The sequence below is a fragment of the Cotesia typhae genome, unplaced genomic scaffold, assembly GCF_013202065.1.
Source record: "Cotesia typhae breed Kobodo isofemale line unplaced genomic scaffold, CoteBio_Ctyphae contig_11, whole genome shotgun sequence".
Taxonomy (NCBI): domain Eukaryota; kingdom Metazoa; phylum Arthropoda; class Insecta; order Hymenoptera; family Braconidae; genus Cotesia; species Cotesia typhae.
In genome coordinates, this window is record NW_027423711.1 from 3,258,658 (window position 1) to 3,276,462 (window position 17,805).

At 26.3% G+C, this 17,805-nt stretch overlaps 5 protein-coding genes and 1 long non-coding RNA gene across 11 annotated transcripts in view; all 6 read left to right on the forward strand.

Annotated features, from left to right (window-relative positions):
- Window positions 1-715: 715 nt before the first annotated feature.
- LOC141528790 (uncharacterized) lies at window positions 716-1,850 on the forward strand. Its single transcript, XR_012479471.1, has 3 exons — window positions 716-1,070; window positions 1,134-1,584; window positions 1,712-1,850. It is a non-coding gene; the product is annotated as an uncharacterized LOC141528790 (long non-coding RNA).
- Window positions 1,851-2,242: 392 nt separating this feature from the next.
- Window positions 2,243-7,241, forward strand: LOC141528710 (putative RNA methyltransferase CG11342). 4 transcript variants are annotated; one of them, XM_074244912.1, is made up of 5 exons: window positions 3,037-3,803; window positions 3,915-4,582; window positions 4,970-5,042; window positions 5,702-5,917; window positions 6,655-7,241. In XM_074244912.1, exons 2-5 carry the CDS (start codon window positions 4,572-4,574, stop codon window positions 7,198-7,200), a joined length of 846 nt encoding a protein of 281 aa, XP_074101013.1. In that variant the 5' UTR covers window positions 3,037-3,803; window positions 3,915-4,571; the 3' UTR covers window positions 7,201-7,241. The 4 variants fall into 4 exon arrangements, with proteins under 4 accessions (XP_074101004.1, XP_074101013.1, XP_074101026.1 ...); XM_074244903.1 differs by lacking the exons at window positions 3,037-3,803; window positions 3,915-4,582 and adding an exon at window positions 2,243-2,349; XM_074244917.1 differs by lacking the exon at window positions 3,037-3,803 and having other exon boundaries at window positions 3,939-4,367.
- Window positions 7,242-8,819: 1,578 nt separating this feature from the next.
- On the forward strand, window positions 8,820-10,977 carry LOC141528737 (BPTF-associated chromatin complex component 1). Of its 3 annotated transcripts, none has more exons than XM_074244954.1 (4): window positions 8,820-8,958; window positions 9,506-9,597; window positions 9,789-9,887; window positions 10,522-10,977. In XM_074244954.1, exons 1-4 carry the CDS (start codon window positions 8,941-8,943, stop codon window positions 10,781-10,783), a joined length of 471 nt encoding a protein of 156 aa, XP_074101055.1. In that variant the 5' UTR covers window positions 8,820-8,940; the 3' UTR covers window positions 10,784-10,977. The 3 variants fall into 3 exon arrangements, with proteins under 3 accessions (XP_074101055.1, XP_074101061.1, XP_074101046.1); XM_074244960.1 differs by lacking the exon at window positions 8,820-8,958 and adding an exon at window positions 8,965-9,176 and having other exon boundaries at window positions 9,493-9,597; XM_074244945.1 differs by lacking the exon at window positions 8,820-8,958 and adding an exon at window positions 8,965-9,176.
- Window positions 10,978-11,579: 602 nt separating this feature from the next.
- Veli (L27 and PDZ_signaling domain-containing protein veli) lies at window positions 11,580-13,816 on the forward strand. The gene is made up of 5 exons (XM_074244937.1): window positions 11,580-11,785; window positions 11,913-11,954; window positions 12,076-12,188; window positions 12,890-13,135; window positions 13,229-13,816. Exons 1-5 carry the CDS (start codon window positions 11,749-11,751, stop codon window positions 13,388-13,390), a joined length of 600 nt encoding a protein of 199 aa, XP_074101038.1. The 5' UTR covers window positions 11,580-11,748; the 3' UTR covers window positions 13,391-13,816.
- A 1,094-nt stretch (window positions 13,817-14,910) lies between these two features.
- Window positions 14,911-17,255, forward strand: Csn8 (COP9 signalosome subunit 8). The gene is made up of 3 exons (XM_074238601.1): window positions 14,911-15,088; window positions 15,298-15,547; window positions 16,858-17,255. The coding sequence occupies exons 1-3, from the start codon at window positions 15,032-15,034 to the stop codon at window positions 17,106-17,108; spliced, it is 558 nt and encodes a 185-aa protein (XP_074094702.1). The 5' UTR covers window positions 14,911-15,031; the 3' UTR covers window positions 17,109-17,255.
- A 138-nt stretch (window positions 17,256-17,393) lies between these two features.
- Window positions 17,394-17,805, forward strand: part of Hr38 (Hormone receptor-like in 38) — a 38,778-nt gene continuing 38,366 nt past the window's right edge. Inside the window, exon 1 of the mRNA XM_074238591.1 lies at window positions 17,394-17,702. The gene's annotated coding sequence lies outside the window, so the exon portion shown is untranslated. The remainder of the gene's footprint in view (window positions 17,703-17,805) is intronic.

The following is a 17,805-nucleotide window of genomic DNA, read 5'->3' on the forward strand; positions in this document are numbered from 1 at the left end:
TAAGCTTCCCCACTGCTCACGTTTAATAAATATACATATATATTTTTACAGCTCTCTCAGTTATTCACGTTCACGTGAACAATATATAAGATCATTCGACTGATGTGTTGTACTTACATCAACATTATTCCCACGTTTTGATAAGGTATCAAAGGTGACACCGGGAGTCACTGGTTAAATTTTGAAAACAATTTATCCGTTTATGATACCCAGCATTATGTCTTCACATTCCCGTATAGTAATTTAGTAAAAGTAAATATATCTATATCCGTATATATATTTATATTATTAAGAGAATAAACAAAATTTTCTAGATACATAATTAAGAAATTACCTTGTATCTCGTGAACTATTACGATTTTTAAAGATATAAGCTCATCCCGATGTTACACTCATCGAGACCTTTCATTTAAGTACCCACATATTTTTTCATATATTTTATATATTTTATATATTTATATATTTCACAAATACCATATATATATATATATATATATATATATATATATATATATATATATATATATATATATATATATATATATATATATATATATATATATATAAAATATATGAAAAATATCATGTGGGTACTCAAATGAAAGGTCTCGATGAGTGTAACATCGGAATGAGTTTGTATCTTAAAAAATGTCAATAATTAAGAAATGACAATGTATCTTGTCAACTAATGATATTTTTAAAGATATAAACTCACAGTGATATTATCCTCATCGAGACCTTTCATTTAAGTACCCACATCAATTTTTTCATATATTTTATATATTTATATATTTCACAAATACTATATATATATAAAATATATGAAAAATATCATGTGGGTACTCAAATGAAAGGTCTCGATGAGTGTAACATGAAGATGAGCTTATATCTTAAAAAATATCAATAGTAAAAAAAGTACAGTGCAATTTAACAAAAATCATTATTTAATAAAGCAAAATTTTGAAATTAATTTTAAATATGAATTTTGAAACTATAATCAAAATTCTAAATAATATTTATTTTAGAATAAAATAAATTTCAACCGTATATTGAAACTAAAGCAGAGAAGGGTAAATATTTTTAGATTACACAGCTGTCTTGGATCGTCGTTTACTTATATTACAATTTTCCAGGTACAATGAGTAACAAGAGAAGAAGACGAAGAAGAAGAGAAGATAGGAAATGGTAATATATTGTAGGCAAAGACGTCTAAGTTTAGTTCAAACTAATAAACTTCCGGGAGCGGGCTTTGATGATTTGTTTTTTAACTCTCATCCTTTCCGGATTAGTAAAACTTTTACTTTTATATTTTTATTGCCGTAGCATTTTAAATTCAAACTGAGCGTAAAAGATTTGATTACTCCTAGCAGGTACATACGGGTCTAGAAACCTCAACCATTGTCCGTGAATAGTTTAAATCCTGTAATCTCTTTGTCCTCGAATTTTCGATGTCCTCTAATTTTATTAGACGTATTTTAACGAATAATTTCAATTGTTAATTTACTCAACTGCGACGGCAACCTTCTTTTATGAGTCCATGGTCAATATCTATGTATATTCTACAGCTCGGTAATATAAATACACGTAAGTAACAAGCTGTAAGGTAGCAAAATCAACGTCATATTTACCGTTAATGTTTACTATCTACATACTATAATATATATTTATAAATATCCTGTCATTTATATTTATACATTTTTACTTTTTGCAGGTATATATTCAATTCACTTTAGTGAATAGTGAAAAAATAAAATGTTATTTATTTTTTTTTCTGCCATATCGGAGGTCCGGATGCTTTGGTTGTCATTGAAATACATTCAAATAGTCGTTTAAGTTTAATATAACGGATTTCGGTGGTGATGATGGAGACAATTCATTGGGTTTCCTCTTTTTGACATATCGAACGACAGCGGATGCAGTGACAATAGGAAACTTTGGCTTACCAAAGTGAATAGTCGGTAGCGGATACAACACGTGACTTCCGGAATATAATAATTTTTTAAAGACGACATCCTTTTTATTTAATATGTCTATATACATATACTAGTAACCTTGCAGTCACGATGTGACTGCCGTGGCTCATAAACTATGAAAAATTAAAATTTTGCTTTATGAAAGAGGTACTGTGTACTTACATTATCGCTGGATGAAACTTGTAATAATTGATGAAGTTTCCATGCCGACTTGCACCTGGATCACCAGTCTGAGTCCCAGCATCACTTTCATTATTATCTTTCATCTCAGGTTTGATTGAAGAAAAAAATATGACCTACAATTAATATGAATCAATACAATAAATCATAGAATGCTGATTAAGGAGGTATTCTGGTCTAGAAGCATGAATTTCAGGTAATTTTTTGAAGTGCCGTAAAAAAAAGGCACTCAATATTTTTACCATCCATTTTTTTATGCTATTGATTAAGGAGGTACTGTGCAAAATTACTTTTCTTACAATATTCATCAATTTTTTAATACGAGCACTTTTAAGTGTCCTCTATACGAATAAATTTTTTTAATAGTCCTTGCGGTGATAATTTTCGAAATATTAGCAATTAAAAATCATACATCTAACATGTATTCCTTATCCTGATCATAGTTAGAGTGAACATTTTATTGAATAACAACCATACTTTTCTTAGGATTTTTTAAAAACTGAGAATATTTAATTGAAGTTATAACAAGTATTTTTATCAAAAATATCATAAACGAGCGGTATTTATTTTTTTATAAAAATCTTTGAAGTTAGCGACTTTCGATATTTTACGTGAGTGGAAGTAAGTGAGCGATAGTCTGTCAAGAGAGACAGCACTATTGCGTGAGAAAGAAACCAATAGCCATAGCCTATTGGTGTCTTTATTTGCCGCAGTACCTCCTTATTAACATTATAAGAATACAGAACAAAATTAAAAAATTAAAAAATTTGAAAATTAAAAAAATTACCATCTGATGAAATGGGGGGAGTCTCAAAAAATTGGGACGTGACCATACCCTCGATTTCAACCCTCCTAGCAATCTAAAATAAAAAAATAAAAAAGATTATTAATCTAGAGTAATGTTGCTTTGGCGGGAACTTCGGTCATCCCTAAATTTAAATTTTTACTATTTTTAAAAAATTCGAAAAAATCAAAAAAAGGAGTAAAAAAAATATTTAAAAAAAAAATTAAATATTAAAAAATTAAAAAATTTAGAAATTCAATATTTCTTCTTCGTATAAATTAAAAAAAAATTTGCAACGTGACAAATTTATTATCACATGATAAAATATGTAGATTAAATTATCAAGGAAAATTTTCATAAATAATTTTCCTGATAAATACTTGCTTGAGCAACTCAATTTAGTGTTAATACAAGAATGAGGAAATTAAATATTTGTCAAGCTTTTCCAAGTTATTAACAGTCTGGCGTGCACGCTTTTTTACCAAAGACTTGCTCGTTATCTTTGTAGTGGTTGAAGCTGCGTAGCATCACATTGCTTCCCATCTGTCAGCTAGAAAGAGAGAGTAAAGTGGCTGTAAAGAAATGAAATGTTATGGTATAGTATAATGGTATAAAACTCCGATGAAGAGAACTAAAGAAAGCATCAAGGCGCGGCACACTCGCATCACATCAAAGCATTGCCACGTCTTTAGCCGATGCATTTTGTAATATAAGAAGAAAAGTAAGAAGTGAGGACCGGTGTGTCCAACACCTGCCTTGGTTTTCTGGTTCTTCTCTCTGATTACACACCGTATTCAGTAGACTCACATGTAGACACGCGTGCTCTCGTGGTTCAAACAATTTCATACCTGAAGAAATATTAAAATGTATAAATTTTTTTTCATAGATTTTTTTTTCTCTAATTATTTCATTTATAATTTTATATTTTTATAAAAATGAATAAAAAGCGTGAAGAGTATGATATGAATGTTAAATAGCTAGACCTGCGTCAGGACGAACCGTTAAAAGGAACCAAATCCAAATAAAATAGGATACAGATCCGTTTTTTAAGCATCACCAGGTCATTGTCTATGGACTTCGTATAAAGTCACTCTGAAGGTATATTAGCGGTGATTTCTAGAGCCCACCATGACCCCAAGGACCAACGTAGAAGGCCAGTACACGGCGGCAATCTAGGTCGTGGACAGTCGCGAATTATCCCGATCTGCGATCCTTCCGCTGTTGGCAAATCTCTCTCCCACCGCAGGTACGTGTAACCATACTCTGCATCACCAGACTTGCGGTTCAGTGTTCTATTAGTATAGGTCTCGTTTAAGGCAAGGTCTGATCGGCCATTTGGCTTTGTATAATACAAGCAGCAACTCAAGCAATAAGTTGAGAACTCTAGCCTCTAGACTACATGGGTCCGTCACAATTGAGGGTCGACGTAGGTATGTTGCAATAATAAATTTACCGCGTCTCTCGGTAGACAGCAGCACCGGTTGCCAGCTCACATATTTTATTGAGTCTCTTAGCATCTTAGGCCTCTGTTTCTGCCTTCTGCTTGGACTGGTATTACATCTGGCATAGCTGAGTTGCTTCATTGGTATATTTCTGCAATTTTTATTGTTGAGGGGGGATTCTGGTCTAGAAGCATGAATTTCAGGTAATTTTTTGAAGAGCCATAAAAAAGGGAATCAATATTTTTACTATCCATTTTTTTATGTTATTTATGAACATTAAAAAAATACAGAAAAAAATAAAAAAAAGTTGAAAATTCAATAAATTAGCAATTCCAAGCCTCCTATCAATCTGAAATAAAAAAAAATATATATATTATTAATCTAGAGTAATGTCGCTATGGCTGGAACTATGAAAAAGTTGAAAAAAAAATTTTCACAAAATAGCGACTGTCTGAAAAAAAAAAAATATTTTTTTTACTACTTTTTTGAATTTTTTAAAAATAATAAAAATTGAAATTTGGGGATGACCGTAGTTCCAGCCAAAGCAACATTACTCTAGATTAATAATCTTTTTTATTTTTTTATTTCAGATGGCTAGGAGGGTTGAAATCGAGGGTATGGTCACGTCCCAATTTTTTGAGACTCCCCCCACTTCATCAGATGGTAATTTTTTTAATTTTTTAATTTTGTTCTGTATTCTTATAATGTTAATAAGGAGGTACTGCGGCAAATAAAGACACCAATAGGCTATGGCTATTGGTTTCTTTCTCACGCACTAGTGCTGTCTCTCTTGACAGATTATCGCTCACTTACTTCCACTCACGTAAAATATCGAAAGTCGCTAACTTCAAAGATTTTTTATAAAAAAATAAATACCGCTCGTTTATGATATTTTTGATAAAAAATACTTGTTATAACTTCAATTAAATATTCTCAGTTTTTTAAAAAAATCCTAAGAAAAGTATGGTTGTTATTCAATAAAATGTTCACTCTAACTATGATCAGGATAAGGAATACATGTTAGATGTATGATTTTTAATTGCTAATATTTCGAAAATTATCACCGCAAGGACTATTAAAAAAATTTATTCGTATAGAGGACACTTAAAAGTGCTCGTATTAAAAAATTGATGAATATTGTAAGAAAAGTAATTTTGCACAGTACCTCCTTAATCAATAGCATAAAAAAATGGATGGTAAAAATATTGAGTGCCTTTTTTTTACGGCACTTCAAAAAATTACCTGAAATTCATGCTTCTAGACCAGAATACCTCCTTAATCAGCATTCTATGATTTATTGTATTGATTCATATTAATTGTAGGTCATATTTTTTTCTTCAATCAAACCTGAGATGAAAGATAATAATGAAAGTGATGCTGGGACTCAGACTGGTGATCCAGGTGCAAGTCGGCATGGAAACTTCATCAATTATTACAAGTTTCATCCAGCGAGCGAGCGTATTTGTCAACTTCCGCAGGGGCTGTGGTTATCTCCGGACGGGAAATACACCGGGCTTGATGTCGGCTGCAATGCCGGGGTGAGTTGAGGATACTGAGTATTATGGAGGATATAAAGTAAAGTAGAGAATCAGTCTCGTCATCATTAGGCTGTTAGTTGAGTTATATATACATTATATATACATATACATGTATATTTGTATACCGGACGGAAGAGGCTGGGTTGTACCAAGCACGCTGCATCCTGACTTCATTTATACTACAGCATTAAAACAACGTACTACTCTTTTTACTAAATTTAGATTAGACATGAATTAGTCATTTACTCATTCTCAGTTTACTTATTTCCTTTCATTTCTTTCTTTCTTAACTCAATATAGCATACGCACGCGCCATATCCAGCGCCACATCCTCAGCTAAATGACTGACTGACTGACTGGTATGTAATGTGTCTGTTACCACTTACAGCCGTGTCGTATAAAAATAGAGCCCAGATTATTTTACTGGATGTTATGTTGGATAGAAGATAGGATAGGAGCCCTTCTTTCTTCTTGGGTGTTTTACTACACCGCAGACCCAGTTTATGAGACAACGACAACGATTCCGATGACGACGGTCCCTTTTTTTTTTTTTTTAATTTTTGAAACATGCCGTCTGTGAATTAATCTTGTCTATAAATAAAGAACCCTCTTTTTGCAGCCTCTGATTTATCTTCAAGGTCTCACAATGTCTCGCTTTTTTTCTTTCATTTATTTTTTTTATCTGAAATCATAAATATATATTTTATTATAATATTCCGTTTGTATTTTGATTACAGGAACTTACGATTCAATTGCGTAAATTTCTTCAAGATAATCTTACTGTAAATACAGATATAAGTTTACTGGGTATTGACCTCGATCCAATTTTAATAGAACGTGCACGTGAAAATAATACGTACCCACAGTCAATAACTTTTGAATGTCTTGATTTTGTGTTATCTCAAAATAGAGATGATATCATTGAAACTTATTTAAAAAAATTTCAGAAAAATAAATTCGATGTCATATTTTGTTTCTCTGTTACAATGTGGATTCATTTAAATCACGGCGATGAGGGTCTTGTTAAATTCTTAGAAGACATTTGCTCTTATACACAAATGCTCGTTATTGAACCGCAGACTTGGAAGTGTTACCGTAATGCTTCGAGAAGATTGAGACGTTCTGGGGAACAAGATTTTAAGTTAATAAACTCATTAAAATTAACTGGCGATATGGACAAACATATCGTGGATATTTGTACGAAAAAATGTAATCTCCAGAGGATTGCCATCAGTGAAGACAACACTTGGGGTAGAAAAATTCTAATCTTCAAGAGAAATTAATTCAATTCATTTTTTTGTTTTTTTTTTACAAATAAATAGTGATCAAAATACTGTTTTTTTTTTTTTTGTAGAAAATAAATTATATTGTATTTTTTTAATAATAACAATGAAATTTTTATTTGATTTGATTGACGTATTTTTTTTTATAAATTCATAAAAAAATAAACAAATTAAAAAAAAAAAATTGATTATCAGAATTTTAACAAATTTATAAATTTTTTAGAAAATTGTGATATTAAACTTTTTTTTTAATTGCTTGTTTTTTTATGTACTTAAAAAAAAATATATCAAAAAAAGATAAAATAGAAATTTTATCCAAAAAGATGAAAGCTAAAATTTTTTCCAACTTTTGAAGGCAAAAAAGCTATCGAAATATAATACTAAAGTTAGCCGACGTTTTTAAATTTTTTTTTTATTGGAAAAATTGGAACAAAAAAATATTTTTTTAAAGTTGCACAGTTTTTCAAATTTTTCAAATTTTTAGAATTATTTTTATTAAAAAAATTAATTGAAAAAATTTCACATGCAGAAAGTTTTAAAAATTAATGAAAATTAACTTAGCAGATAGTTGAGAATTTTTGTAACAAATAAATTATAGCAAAAAAAATTTTATAAAAAAAATTGACATTTAAAAACTTTAAAAAACTACAAATGCAATTTCATTAAAATAATTTTTTGGTAAAAATTTATTTGTTTAAAAAAATTAAATAATTGTCAAGTAACAGCTAACTTTAATATCATTAAAAATTATGCATGCAATTTTGTAAAAAAAACCTTTTTTTTCTAATTTAATTGATAAAAAAAATCTAAAATTATTAAGCGTTGGCTAATTTTAATTTCATTAAGAAGTTTTCTTCTTAAGCCTAAAATTGAAGTACACACAACATTAATTGTCCTCAATCATTGACCTCGATACTACTCTAATAGATTAGACAACATTAATTGTTTAATTATTGTCACATTCATCTTTCCCAATTTTTGTACTAGTTATATATATTTTGTAATAAGCGTTGCATAGTTGATAGATGATATCTAAATATATTTATTTAGTATCGTTCGAAAAGAAATAGATAAACAATTGATGTACATATATAATTAATGTACATCTGTATAAAGATGTGCTTGTATACTTATACTTGTATTAATGTGTTGCATATGTAGGTGTATTCATTAATAAAAAAAAAAATTACGAAAGAACACACAGTTAGAGAAAGAGAATCCGCATTAAACAAGAACAAGAATAATTATGACATTAAATTTAGCTGTCACTTCACAATTGTTTTAATTTTTTTTTAACAAATAAATTATAGCAAAAAAAAATGGACTTGTAGAAATTTTAATAAATTAAAAATGCAATTTTTTAGAACAAATTATTTTGTTAAAGAAAATTAAAAAATTGTCAAGTGACAGCTGACTTTAATGTCATGAAGTTAGCAGACGTCTAAAAATTTTTAATTTTCTTTTTATTAATTAAATTACAACTAAAATGATATTTATAAAAAATTGCACTTACAGTTTTTTACACGTGACAATTTTTTTTTTCATTTCTTAAGTGAAATTTATTCAGAAAAAAAAATTCTAAAAATTTGAAATGTCGGCTAACTTCATTTTCACGAATAATTAGGTTATAAAGGCGACACGAGAGGGCAGAAGCGTACAACTAATTTAGTGTAATATATATGTGGATGCGGAGAGTATGCTTCGTCACCAAACTTGCAGTAAGAAAGCTACACAATAGCCATGAATTCAGCAAGTAAGGTGAGTAAATAAATATTGTAATACATAAATTACCTGCATTTGGGGTCCACTTCCGGGCCTTATTCCCACTCTCTAAAATGCCCCACTGTTACCTACCACCATTTTGTCACACACCATTGTTAGTCACGTGTCATACATCCGAATCCCGCCTAAAATTCTTGCTTACACTATTTTGTGTTTTCTACTGAGTAACAATGGATGTCAATAGTGGTAGAAAGGTAAGGTTATGTTTACATTTTTATTTATTTATTTTATTATAATTTAAAGATCTTTTTTTCATTTAAATAAATTTACTTAAGCTTATAAATTATTCGCTAAAGATTTAGATCTTTAAATATTACATTTTAATTATGGAAATTAAGTTAGCCGACATCTAAAAATTTTTAGAACTTTTTTTTATTGAAAAATTATTTAAAAAAAAATAAAAGAAAAAATTACACATGTAATTTTTTTAAAATAGTTTTTTTTTTATAATTTAATTATTAAAAAAAAAATCAAAATATTAGAAATGTCAACTAACTTTAATGTTATAAGTTTATTTGTTTAGGTTGGTGAAATATTCACCGCTGCCGGTGCAGCTTTTAACAAACTTGGTGAACTGACAATGCAGTTGCATCCTACAACTGACTCGCCAGCTGGGTATGTTTTTTATGATATAATTTATTTAAAAAAAAAGCGTTATTTATCATTTATTACATGTAAATAAAATTTGTTTGGGTACATGTTGTTTGAGGATACATTGACGCCATATTGGACGCCTCGCGCTATTATTTTGGCGGGATATTTGAATAATTATAAATTATATTAAATCTTTAATTATTTTAACACAGTAAATGGACTGACGAGGAAATTGAAATGCTTCGTCACTCAGTTAAGACATTCAGCGAAGATTTACACAAAATAAGTGATCACATCAAAGGGCGAACGGTGTAAGTTGGTAAATTTAATAAGAAAATAAAATATGATCGTTAACTCTTGTGATATAATTTTGATTTAGTTAATAAAGTAAAAGACCCAGTTATTGACACTTGCAATTTTATATTAAAAAAAAAAAAAAAAAAAAAATTAACTAATAAATTAATAAATATAATTTTTAAGTTATAAATTTTAAGATAATTGATTTTTTGAAAATATTTAATTTTTTTTAATTAAAATAAAATTGCAAGTGTCGAAAAACTAAGGAAAATTAATTAAGCAGGTATTTTATAATTTAAAAAATTTTTTTAATAAATAAATTATGGCAAAAAAAATTTTTACAAATTAAAATTTCTATTTTTTTGAAATAATTTTTTAGAACAAATTTGTTTGTTAAAAAAAATTAAAAAAGTGACTGCTAAATTTAATATCATAAACAACTAGGCCAGTGTCAATAAATTGGGTCTTTTATCTTAATTTATAAAATTAAATTTATACACCAAGATAAAAGAATAGAATTTATTCCTATGTCGAATTTACTTGAAAATCGTATAAGATTAGTGTCTTAATGAATGCGTAGCATCATTCAATTTTCTACGTCAGAAATAAATCATAATTAAAATAAAACTTTTGTTGGATTTATTTCAGATCGCAAATAAAAACAGGCTTGAAAAAAAAAGTGTTTGAAGAAGCGGGTGTACCTATAGCAAATAGACAACCGGCTCAACAAAATATTCAAATAAAAAAACAACCTAGTGCTACAACTAATCAAGGATTAATGAACACATCAGCTGAAGTAACACTAAACATGTTGAATGCAACTGAATCAGAAGTTGATGTTGAAGGACTTCCCGAAGAATGTCAAGTTAAATTGGAATTCGAGGGAGCTACTGAAGAAGTAGCTTCTTAACTGTGCTTTATTCGCTAATTAATTTATAAAGTATATTAAATATCCGTTATTTTTATACTCGAAAATTGACGATAAGAAGTTAAGTAATTTTAAATGTAATAATATTAATTCTTTTATTGTAAGTGTCGGTAAATTTATAAGTAAAATTAATATCCATTTATATGAAAATATATTTAGTAATTTTCAATATATAATTATTAAAGGCTTGTAAATTATAAATCACCTAGACTTATCATTAATTTAAAATCAATAAATTTTTTTTTAAATTACATTTTATAATTAATTATTGAAAGGGACATGCGCGGGTTGCAGCTAACTAGTCAGACTGACAACATTCCGAATTAATAAATTACTAGAACTTGGAAAGTTAATAAAAAATGTAATTTAAAATAATTAATTTTACAAATTTTAAAATTTCGAAAAATATAATGTTGAATAGAGGAAAAACCTAAAGCACCCAATTGTTTTAATTTTCTTTAATAAATAAATTAAAGCAAAAAAAAATTATTAAAAAAATGGACTTGTAGAAATTTTAATAAATTAAAAATGCAATTTTTTAAAAATAATTTTTTTGTTAAAGAAAATTAAAAAATTGTCAAGCGACAGTTAATTTTAATGTCATGTTTTATAATTTACAAAATTGTTTTTCGGCTGATATTCTATTTAAGCTAATATATTTTACAAACTTTAAATGTAACGGAATTTTAAATTTTTTACACATGCGCTAATGATTTACCTTGATCCGTGAATGTACCATAATAGAATAAACAAGTAGTGGTCTCTGGCGATGATACACAACATAAAAAATGGCGATATTTTTTCACAAGAGTACTGATGGAAAAAAAACTGTCATCTAAAATCACTTTTTGATCTATTTCACTCGCCACACCTTGAAAATTTAAATATAATAATATTTTAGAAATAAAAATTATTACTAGTTATTTTTATTGAGTATTATAAATATAATGGCAGCAGTAACTGAAACTTTGACATTAAAAAATGGTAAGGAAGTATTTTTTGCTCCAATTACTTAGTTTCTATTTTATATTTGTTTTATGATTTTTAATTATGTGTATTAACAATAAATAAAAATATTTACATGTTTTCAGTAAGTATTATTTGATTTTAGATGTAGATCGTGCAATAGAATTATTGGATAAACTTCAAAAAAGTATGTATTTATTTATTTTTGTTATTACTGTTTTATTTAATTATTATTGTGACTACTAGATGTTTATTATTGATTTTTTTAGTATTATTATGCTAACTACAGTGATTTATTATTAAAATAGGTGGTGAAGTGCCAAGTACAAAATTAGCAGCTTTACAAAAAGTACTGCAGAGTGATTTTCTAAATGCTGTGAGAGAAGTTTACGAACATGTTTATGAAACTGTTGATATTCAGGTAAATATTTTTTTTTTTTTTTTTAATTTAATTTTTTTTATTAGTAGACTATTTAATTAAATTCCTACCAAATGGAAAAAAATATGAATATGTCTGAGCATGTACAAAAAAAATTTTTCATTTTATTATTTTTAAAAATACATTGCAAAAAATATTTCGTGTAAGAGTGCTAGCTATTTTGCGATGAAATTTTACAATAGGCTACCAAACAATTTAAAAATGTTATCCGGCTTTAAAAAATTTATTAAGTTAAAAATAACTAAATGGTTAAAAAAAGTTGCGGAATTCCGCAGATGATCCGCTGAATATCATGTAGAAATCATATTTTAATATAAATATGAATTCCGGACGAATTCCTTATGATTATACGAAGATAGTATAAAAATATAGTTCTACCTGTACAAAAAAAAATTTGATTCAAAATGAATTTAATATGAATTAGTTTTGAGATCAATTCAAATTTGAAATTATTTTTTATATAAATGTTATATCTCATTATTTAATTTTTTTGTGTTATATATCATTACTTAATTTTTTTACACACTCTGTAATACTTTATGTATTTTTTGATTATTATTAATAATAATAATAATAATTATTATTATTATTTTTTTTTTACTCAGAAAACTAAAGTATTAAATATTTAAAAGCCTTAATCTTAGTCAAATAATTAATTAATAAATGGAAATAATTTTTTCTAGGGGTCACAAGATGTAAGAGCATCAGCTACTGCAAAAGCAACAGTAGCCGCATTTGCAGCAAGTGAAGGACATGCTCATCCACGAGTTGTAGAACTTCCAAAAACTGAGGAAGGTCTTGGTTTCAATGTGATGGGTGGTAAAGAACAAAATTCACCTATTTATATATCAAGAATTATTCCTGGAGGTGTTGCTGATAGACACGGTGGATTAAAACGTGGTGATCAATTACTCTCTGTCAATGGAGTTGTAAGTCATAAATTAATTATATCCATTTAATATTAATTACTGAACATAGTAAATTATAAATTAATAACACATTTTTTATAATTATTTTTCTAGTGTGTTGAAGGTGAAAACCATGAAAGAGCGGTTGAATTACTTAAACAAGCTCAAAGTTCTGTTAAACTAGTAGTTCGTTACACACCACGAGTTTTAGAAGAAATGGAATTGAGATTTGATAAACAGCGAGCTGCTCGTAGTAGGCGTCAAAATATGCAATAAATTTTATTTTTAAAATATCTTGATTCATTTCTCTCTCTCTCTCTCTTTTTCTCTCTTTCTCATGTTTTCTCTTTCCATGTATTTATATAAAATTATTCATTTTAATTGATTTAATCATAGATATATGTATATGCATTTATAATTACACATTTTTCCATTTCATTCACAATATTTATTATTTATATGATACATTTGAAAATATTAATATCAATGTACTATGTGTGATTATCTGAATTAAAAAAAAGATTTAGAACGACGAAAAATGCTATTGACTACCACTAAATCTTTCAGATTTTTTCTTTTATGGATATTTAACACGAGGTCGTTCTAAATCTTTTTTTTAATCGAGCAAAGATAAATATTAGTTAATTAAAAGAAAAGTTATATCTTCGATTAACAAATAAATTAAATAATTAACAATAATAATTGAATTTTTTTTTTAATTAATAATGCCTTTTATTTTATGTTGAAAATTATTTTTTTTTATGGATAAGGTAATTAAAAAACTCATATATATCACACGATTTTTTTTTTTTTTTTTTTTAATAGATGAAATTTAAATTTTTAAGCAAAATCACGCAGCGTTAAAATTAAAAATTAATAATAAATTGTATTTCTCTCTTTTATTGTATTATAGTATTCGCATACTGAAATTAGGTGACACTGAAATTGAATGACATTAGAAACTTTTTTATAATTTTATAGAAATTAAATTATCATGAAAAAAATTATATCATTAAAGTTAGCCGACGTTTTTAATTTTTTTATTTTTTTATATCAATAAACGAGAACTAAAAAATATTTTTTAAAAATTGTACTCACAGTTTATCAAGTTTTTTATAAATAAAATATTTTTAACTATTTTGTAATAATCTTTTCAGTAAAAAAAAATTCTAAAAATTTTTAATTTCTTGATTTTGATTAATTTATTAAATTTAAACTAAAAAATTTTTTTTTTAAATTGCACTTACAGTTTATTAAATTTTTTACAAATAAAATTTTTTTGTAATGTTTTTTTCAATAAAAAAAATTCTAAAAATTTTTAGATGTCGGCCGACATTATTGTTATTAATTATAAAGCTAATTATTGATTAAATTTAAAAAAAATTTTACCTGTAAAAAACTTGAAAAACTATAATTGTAATTTTTTAGAAATATTTTTTTAGTTGTAATTTAATTAGTAAAAAAGAATCAAAAATTTTCATGTCATTAAAGTTAACTGTCACCATTATAATTTTTTTATTTTTTTTTTTAATAAAAAAATTTGCTCCGAAAAATTGCATTATTTTTACTTTTTTAATTTTCTAAACGTCAATTTTTTGCCATAATTTATTTATTAAAATAAATTTTTTTTAAGTTAATTATCATCTGCTAAATTAATTCTCATAAAATTTTCAGACGTCTGCTAACTTCAGTGTCATAAAAAAAAACCATTTTTTCTTTTGTTCCGCCGACAGTGTGTGTATAAAAACTAGCCTTTATGTAAAAATTAATTTCTATGTGTCAGTATCATATGTCCTATGTTTTGTCTGACTGTGGTGTGTTATTTAATGGCATTTGCAGCAAGCAATCTCAAAAATAAAAATACTCTCAACTATTTATTAAAATATTAAAACATTGAAGATAAATAAATTTATAACTATGGTATTAAACGAAGTAGAAACTTTAGTTTATGAGCTTGAAAAATCTGAGTTAGAAGTAAGTATTGTATTTCGCAATATTATAGGTTATATTTGACCGGTTATTTTATATATTACTTTCTAAAACACATAACATTAAATTATTTATTACAAGCTTGATGACATATTAAGTCATAATTATTCATTAACTAATTAATTATAAATCGTTGTTGATAGTGATAAACATTGTAAGTTTAATAAATTAACTGGCAATATTTTTTTTTTCAGGCGCCTAATGGTTGTGCCTCACCACAAACTTATGCTCAATTATTAGCTGTTTATCTTTATCAAAATGATCTATGCAATGCTAAATATTTATGGAAAAGAATACCAGCGAGTATTAAAAACAACAAGACTGAGCTTCAGCAGATTTGGATTGTCGGACAACGAATGTGGCAGAGAGACTGGCCAGCTGTTCATACAGCTTTAGACATTGAATGGACTGATGAAGTCAGTGGTATAATGCTTGCCTTGAAAGGTAAATAATACATGCTAAATGTCATTTTATAAAATTAATTAATTTATTAAAATCAGGATGTTGTAGACTAAAATGATGGTTTTTATTATGACACTGAAGTTGGCAGACATTAAAAATTATTTTTAAATTTTATAATAATGCAATTATTAAAGAAAAAAATTAATAGAAAAGTTTCTCATGTGGAAATTAATAAAAATTACAAGTGAAAATTTTTAGAAGCATTTTTTCATTGTAATTGATTTATTAAAAAAACTTTTAAATTAACAGCTGACTGCTAACTTCAGTATTATTTTTTATTTATTATATTTTAATATGCGACGTTTTGTTAGTTTTACTCTGACATTATCAGGAGCCTATCTGTTTACAATCAAAATTAAGTTAGTCGAAATTTAAAAATTTTAATAATTTATTTTATTGAAAAATTATTAAAAAAAATTAAAAGAAAAAATTTCACATGTAGAAAATTTAAAAAATTACACATTTTTAAAAAATTTTTTTTTTGTTATAATTTAATTAATGAAAAAAAAAAAAATTAAAATTAAAAACGTCGGCTAACTTTAGTATTGTGTGTTTACAAATAAATAAATAATTAAAAATTTTAATGTTAAATTAAAAACTTAATACAAATATCAAAAAATTAATAAATACTTTAAGGAAGATAGCCACTGTGAAGATGAAAAAATAGGAGATTTTCGGGAATTTTTTTGACTGGGATAATAAAAGAATTTGGGGATCGGGTTTTTTTTTATTTATAAAGAATACATTAAAGATTATTCTCCTAAATTTTTATTAAAAAATATCATGTTGTTACAAAGTTATTTACATTTTTTTGGAGTATCAAAAAAATTTTCCCCACCACGGTTTCATCTCTAATTCAAAAACGGATTAACAAAAAAAAAATGAAACTGCGTTGTAATCTATGAAAATTAATTTAGCAGATATTTTATAGTTTTAAGAATTTTTTTAACAAACAAATTATGGCAAAAAAAATTTTTTAAAAATTGAGATGTAGAAATTTTATAAAATTAAAAATGTAATTTTTTAAAAATAATTTTTCGAAACAAATTTATTTGTTAAAAAAAATTAAAAAAAAATCAATTGACTGTTAAATTTAATGTCATTTGTAATCAAAATTAAAAAAAAAAAAAAAAATTTTTTTTTACAAAAAAAAATTTTTTTTTAAATTTCACAGTGGCTATCCCCTTAATTAATAAAAATGACTGCCGTAATAAATAAAATGAACCATATCCAATTAAATACATTATTTAATTATTTAATAATTAAAATATTATTTATTGTTTAATTAACAGAAAATGTTCGTGAAAGAGCTATGTCACTTATCTCTGAAGCTTACTCGTCTGTTAACCTGACATTACTTGCATCAATGACAGGCTTGTCATTGGAACAAGCAAAATTGTCAGCATCGGAACGTGGATGGATTCTCGACGACACCACAGTGAGACCTTGTAAAATAGATAAAGAACAAACACCAGTCCAAGCTTCCCTTGCAGAAAGTCAGCTAAACAAACTTACGCAATTTGTTTCTTTCTTAGAAAATTAAGAGTAGTTATAAATTATATAATAAGTAAAATATAAATTTTCACAATTATTAATACTATTACATTAATTATTATGATTTAATACGTCTTTGAATATAAAAGTTTTAAACGAGTAAGTTTTAATAAAAATAAATACTTAAAGACATTAATTAGTATTAAAAGATATTTGATAAAATGAGGATTTATATATTTAAGTATTTGTAATATAAGTATAACTATAAGTAAAAATATATACATCTATTAAAAAAGTAATAGATGTCTATAAATAATAAAATTTAACTGTCAGTGACGTTAATTTAATCAGCCAAAGCTTAGTTAGTTTAAAACATGGATTATCATCGTTGTTACAAGTAAATGTAAATATTTTTGCCAGATAAAAACTATTTCCACACCACAAAGTCACCAAGTGTGGGGATATATTAAAGTATAGACAGAAGAAAACTTGAAAGGAATATTGAGACTACGAAGAACATATACGAGGTGACCCAGGAGGAGAAGTGAAGCAAGAAGTGATTCTCTGACTGCCGTCGGCATCGTCGTGACCTCTTGGCGTTGTACAGCACGGAAGAGGCTTCTTTACCATCATCGTCATCAGAGTATATGTATATATATATATATATATATATATATATATATATATATATATATATATATATATATATATATATATATATATATATATATATATATATATATTTT

Bases quoted from the DNA above. Each gene is read 5' to 3' on its own strand.
- LOC141528710 (XM_074244903.1), top strand. From the start codon at position 2,306: ATGCTGATTAAGGAGGTATTCTGGTCTAGAAGCATGAATTTCAG. The intron at 2,350-4,969 runs GTAATTTTTTGA...TTTTTATTTCAG, and splicing joins TCTAGAAGCATGAATTTCAG to ATGGCTAGGAGGGTTGAAAT. The intron at 5,043-5,701 runs GTAATTTTTTTA...TATTAATTGTAG, and splicing joins TCCCCCCACTTCATCAGATG to GTCATATTTTTTTCTTCAAT.
- LOC141528737 (XM_074244945.1), top strand. From the start codon at position 9,153: ATGGATGTCAATAGTGGTAGAAAG. The intron at 9,598-9,788 runs GTATGTTTTTTA...ATTTTAACACAG, and splicing joins ACAACTGACTCGCCAGCTGG to TAAATGGACTGACGAGGAAA. The intron at 9,888-10,521 runs GTAAGTTGGTAA...GATTTATTTCAG, and splicing joins CACATCAAAGGGCGAACGGT to ATCGCAAATAAAAACAGGCT.
- Veli (XM_074244937.1), top strand. From the start codon at position 11,749: ATGGCAGCAGTAACTGAAACTTTGACATTAAAAAATG. The intron at 11,786-11,912 runs GTAAGGAAGTAT...ATTTGATTTTAG, and splicing joins AACTTTGACATTAAAAAATG to ATGTAGATCGTGCAATAGAA. The intron at 13,136-13,228 runs GTAAGTCATAAA...TTATTTTTCTAG, and splicing joins TACTCTCTGTCAATGGAGTT to TGTGTTGAAGGTGAAAACCA.
- Csn8 (XM_074238601.1), top strand. From the start codon at position 15,032: ATGGTATTAAACGAAGTAGAAACTTTAGTTTATGAGCTTGAAAAATCT. The intron at 15,089-15,297 runs GTAAGTATTGTA...TTTTTTTTTCAG, and splicing joins TTGAAAAATCTGAGTTAGAA to GCGCCTAATGGTTGTGCCTC. The intron at 15,548-16,857 runs GTAAATAATACA...TTTAATTAACAG, and splicing joins TATAATGCTTGCCTTGAAAG to AAAATGTTCGTGAAAGAGCT.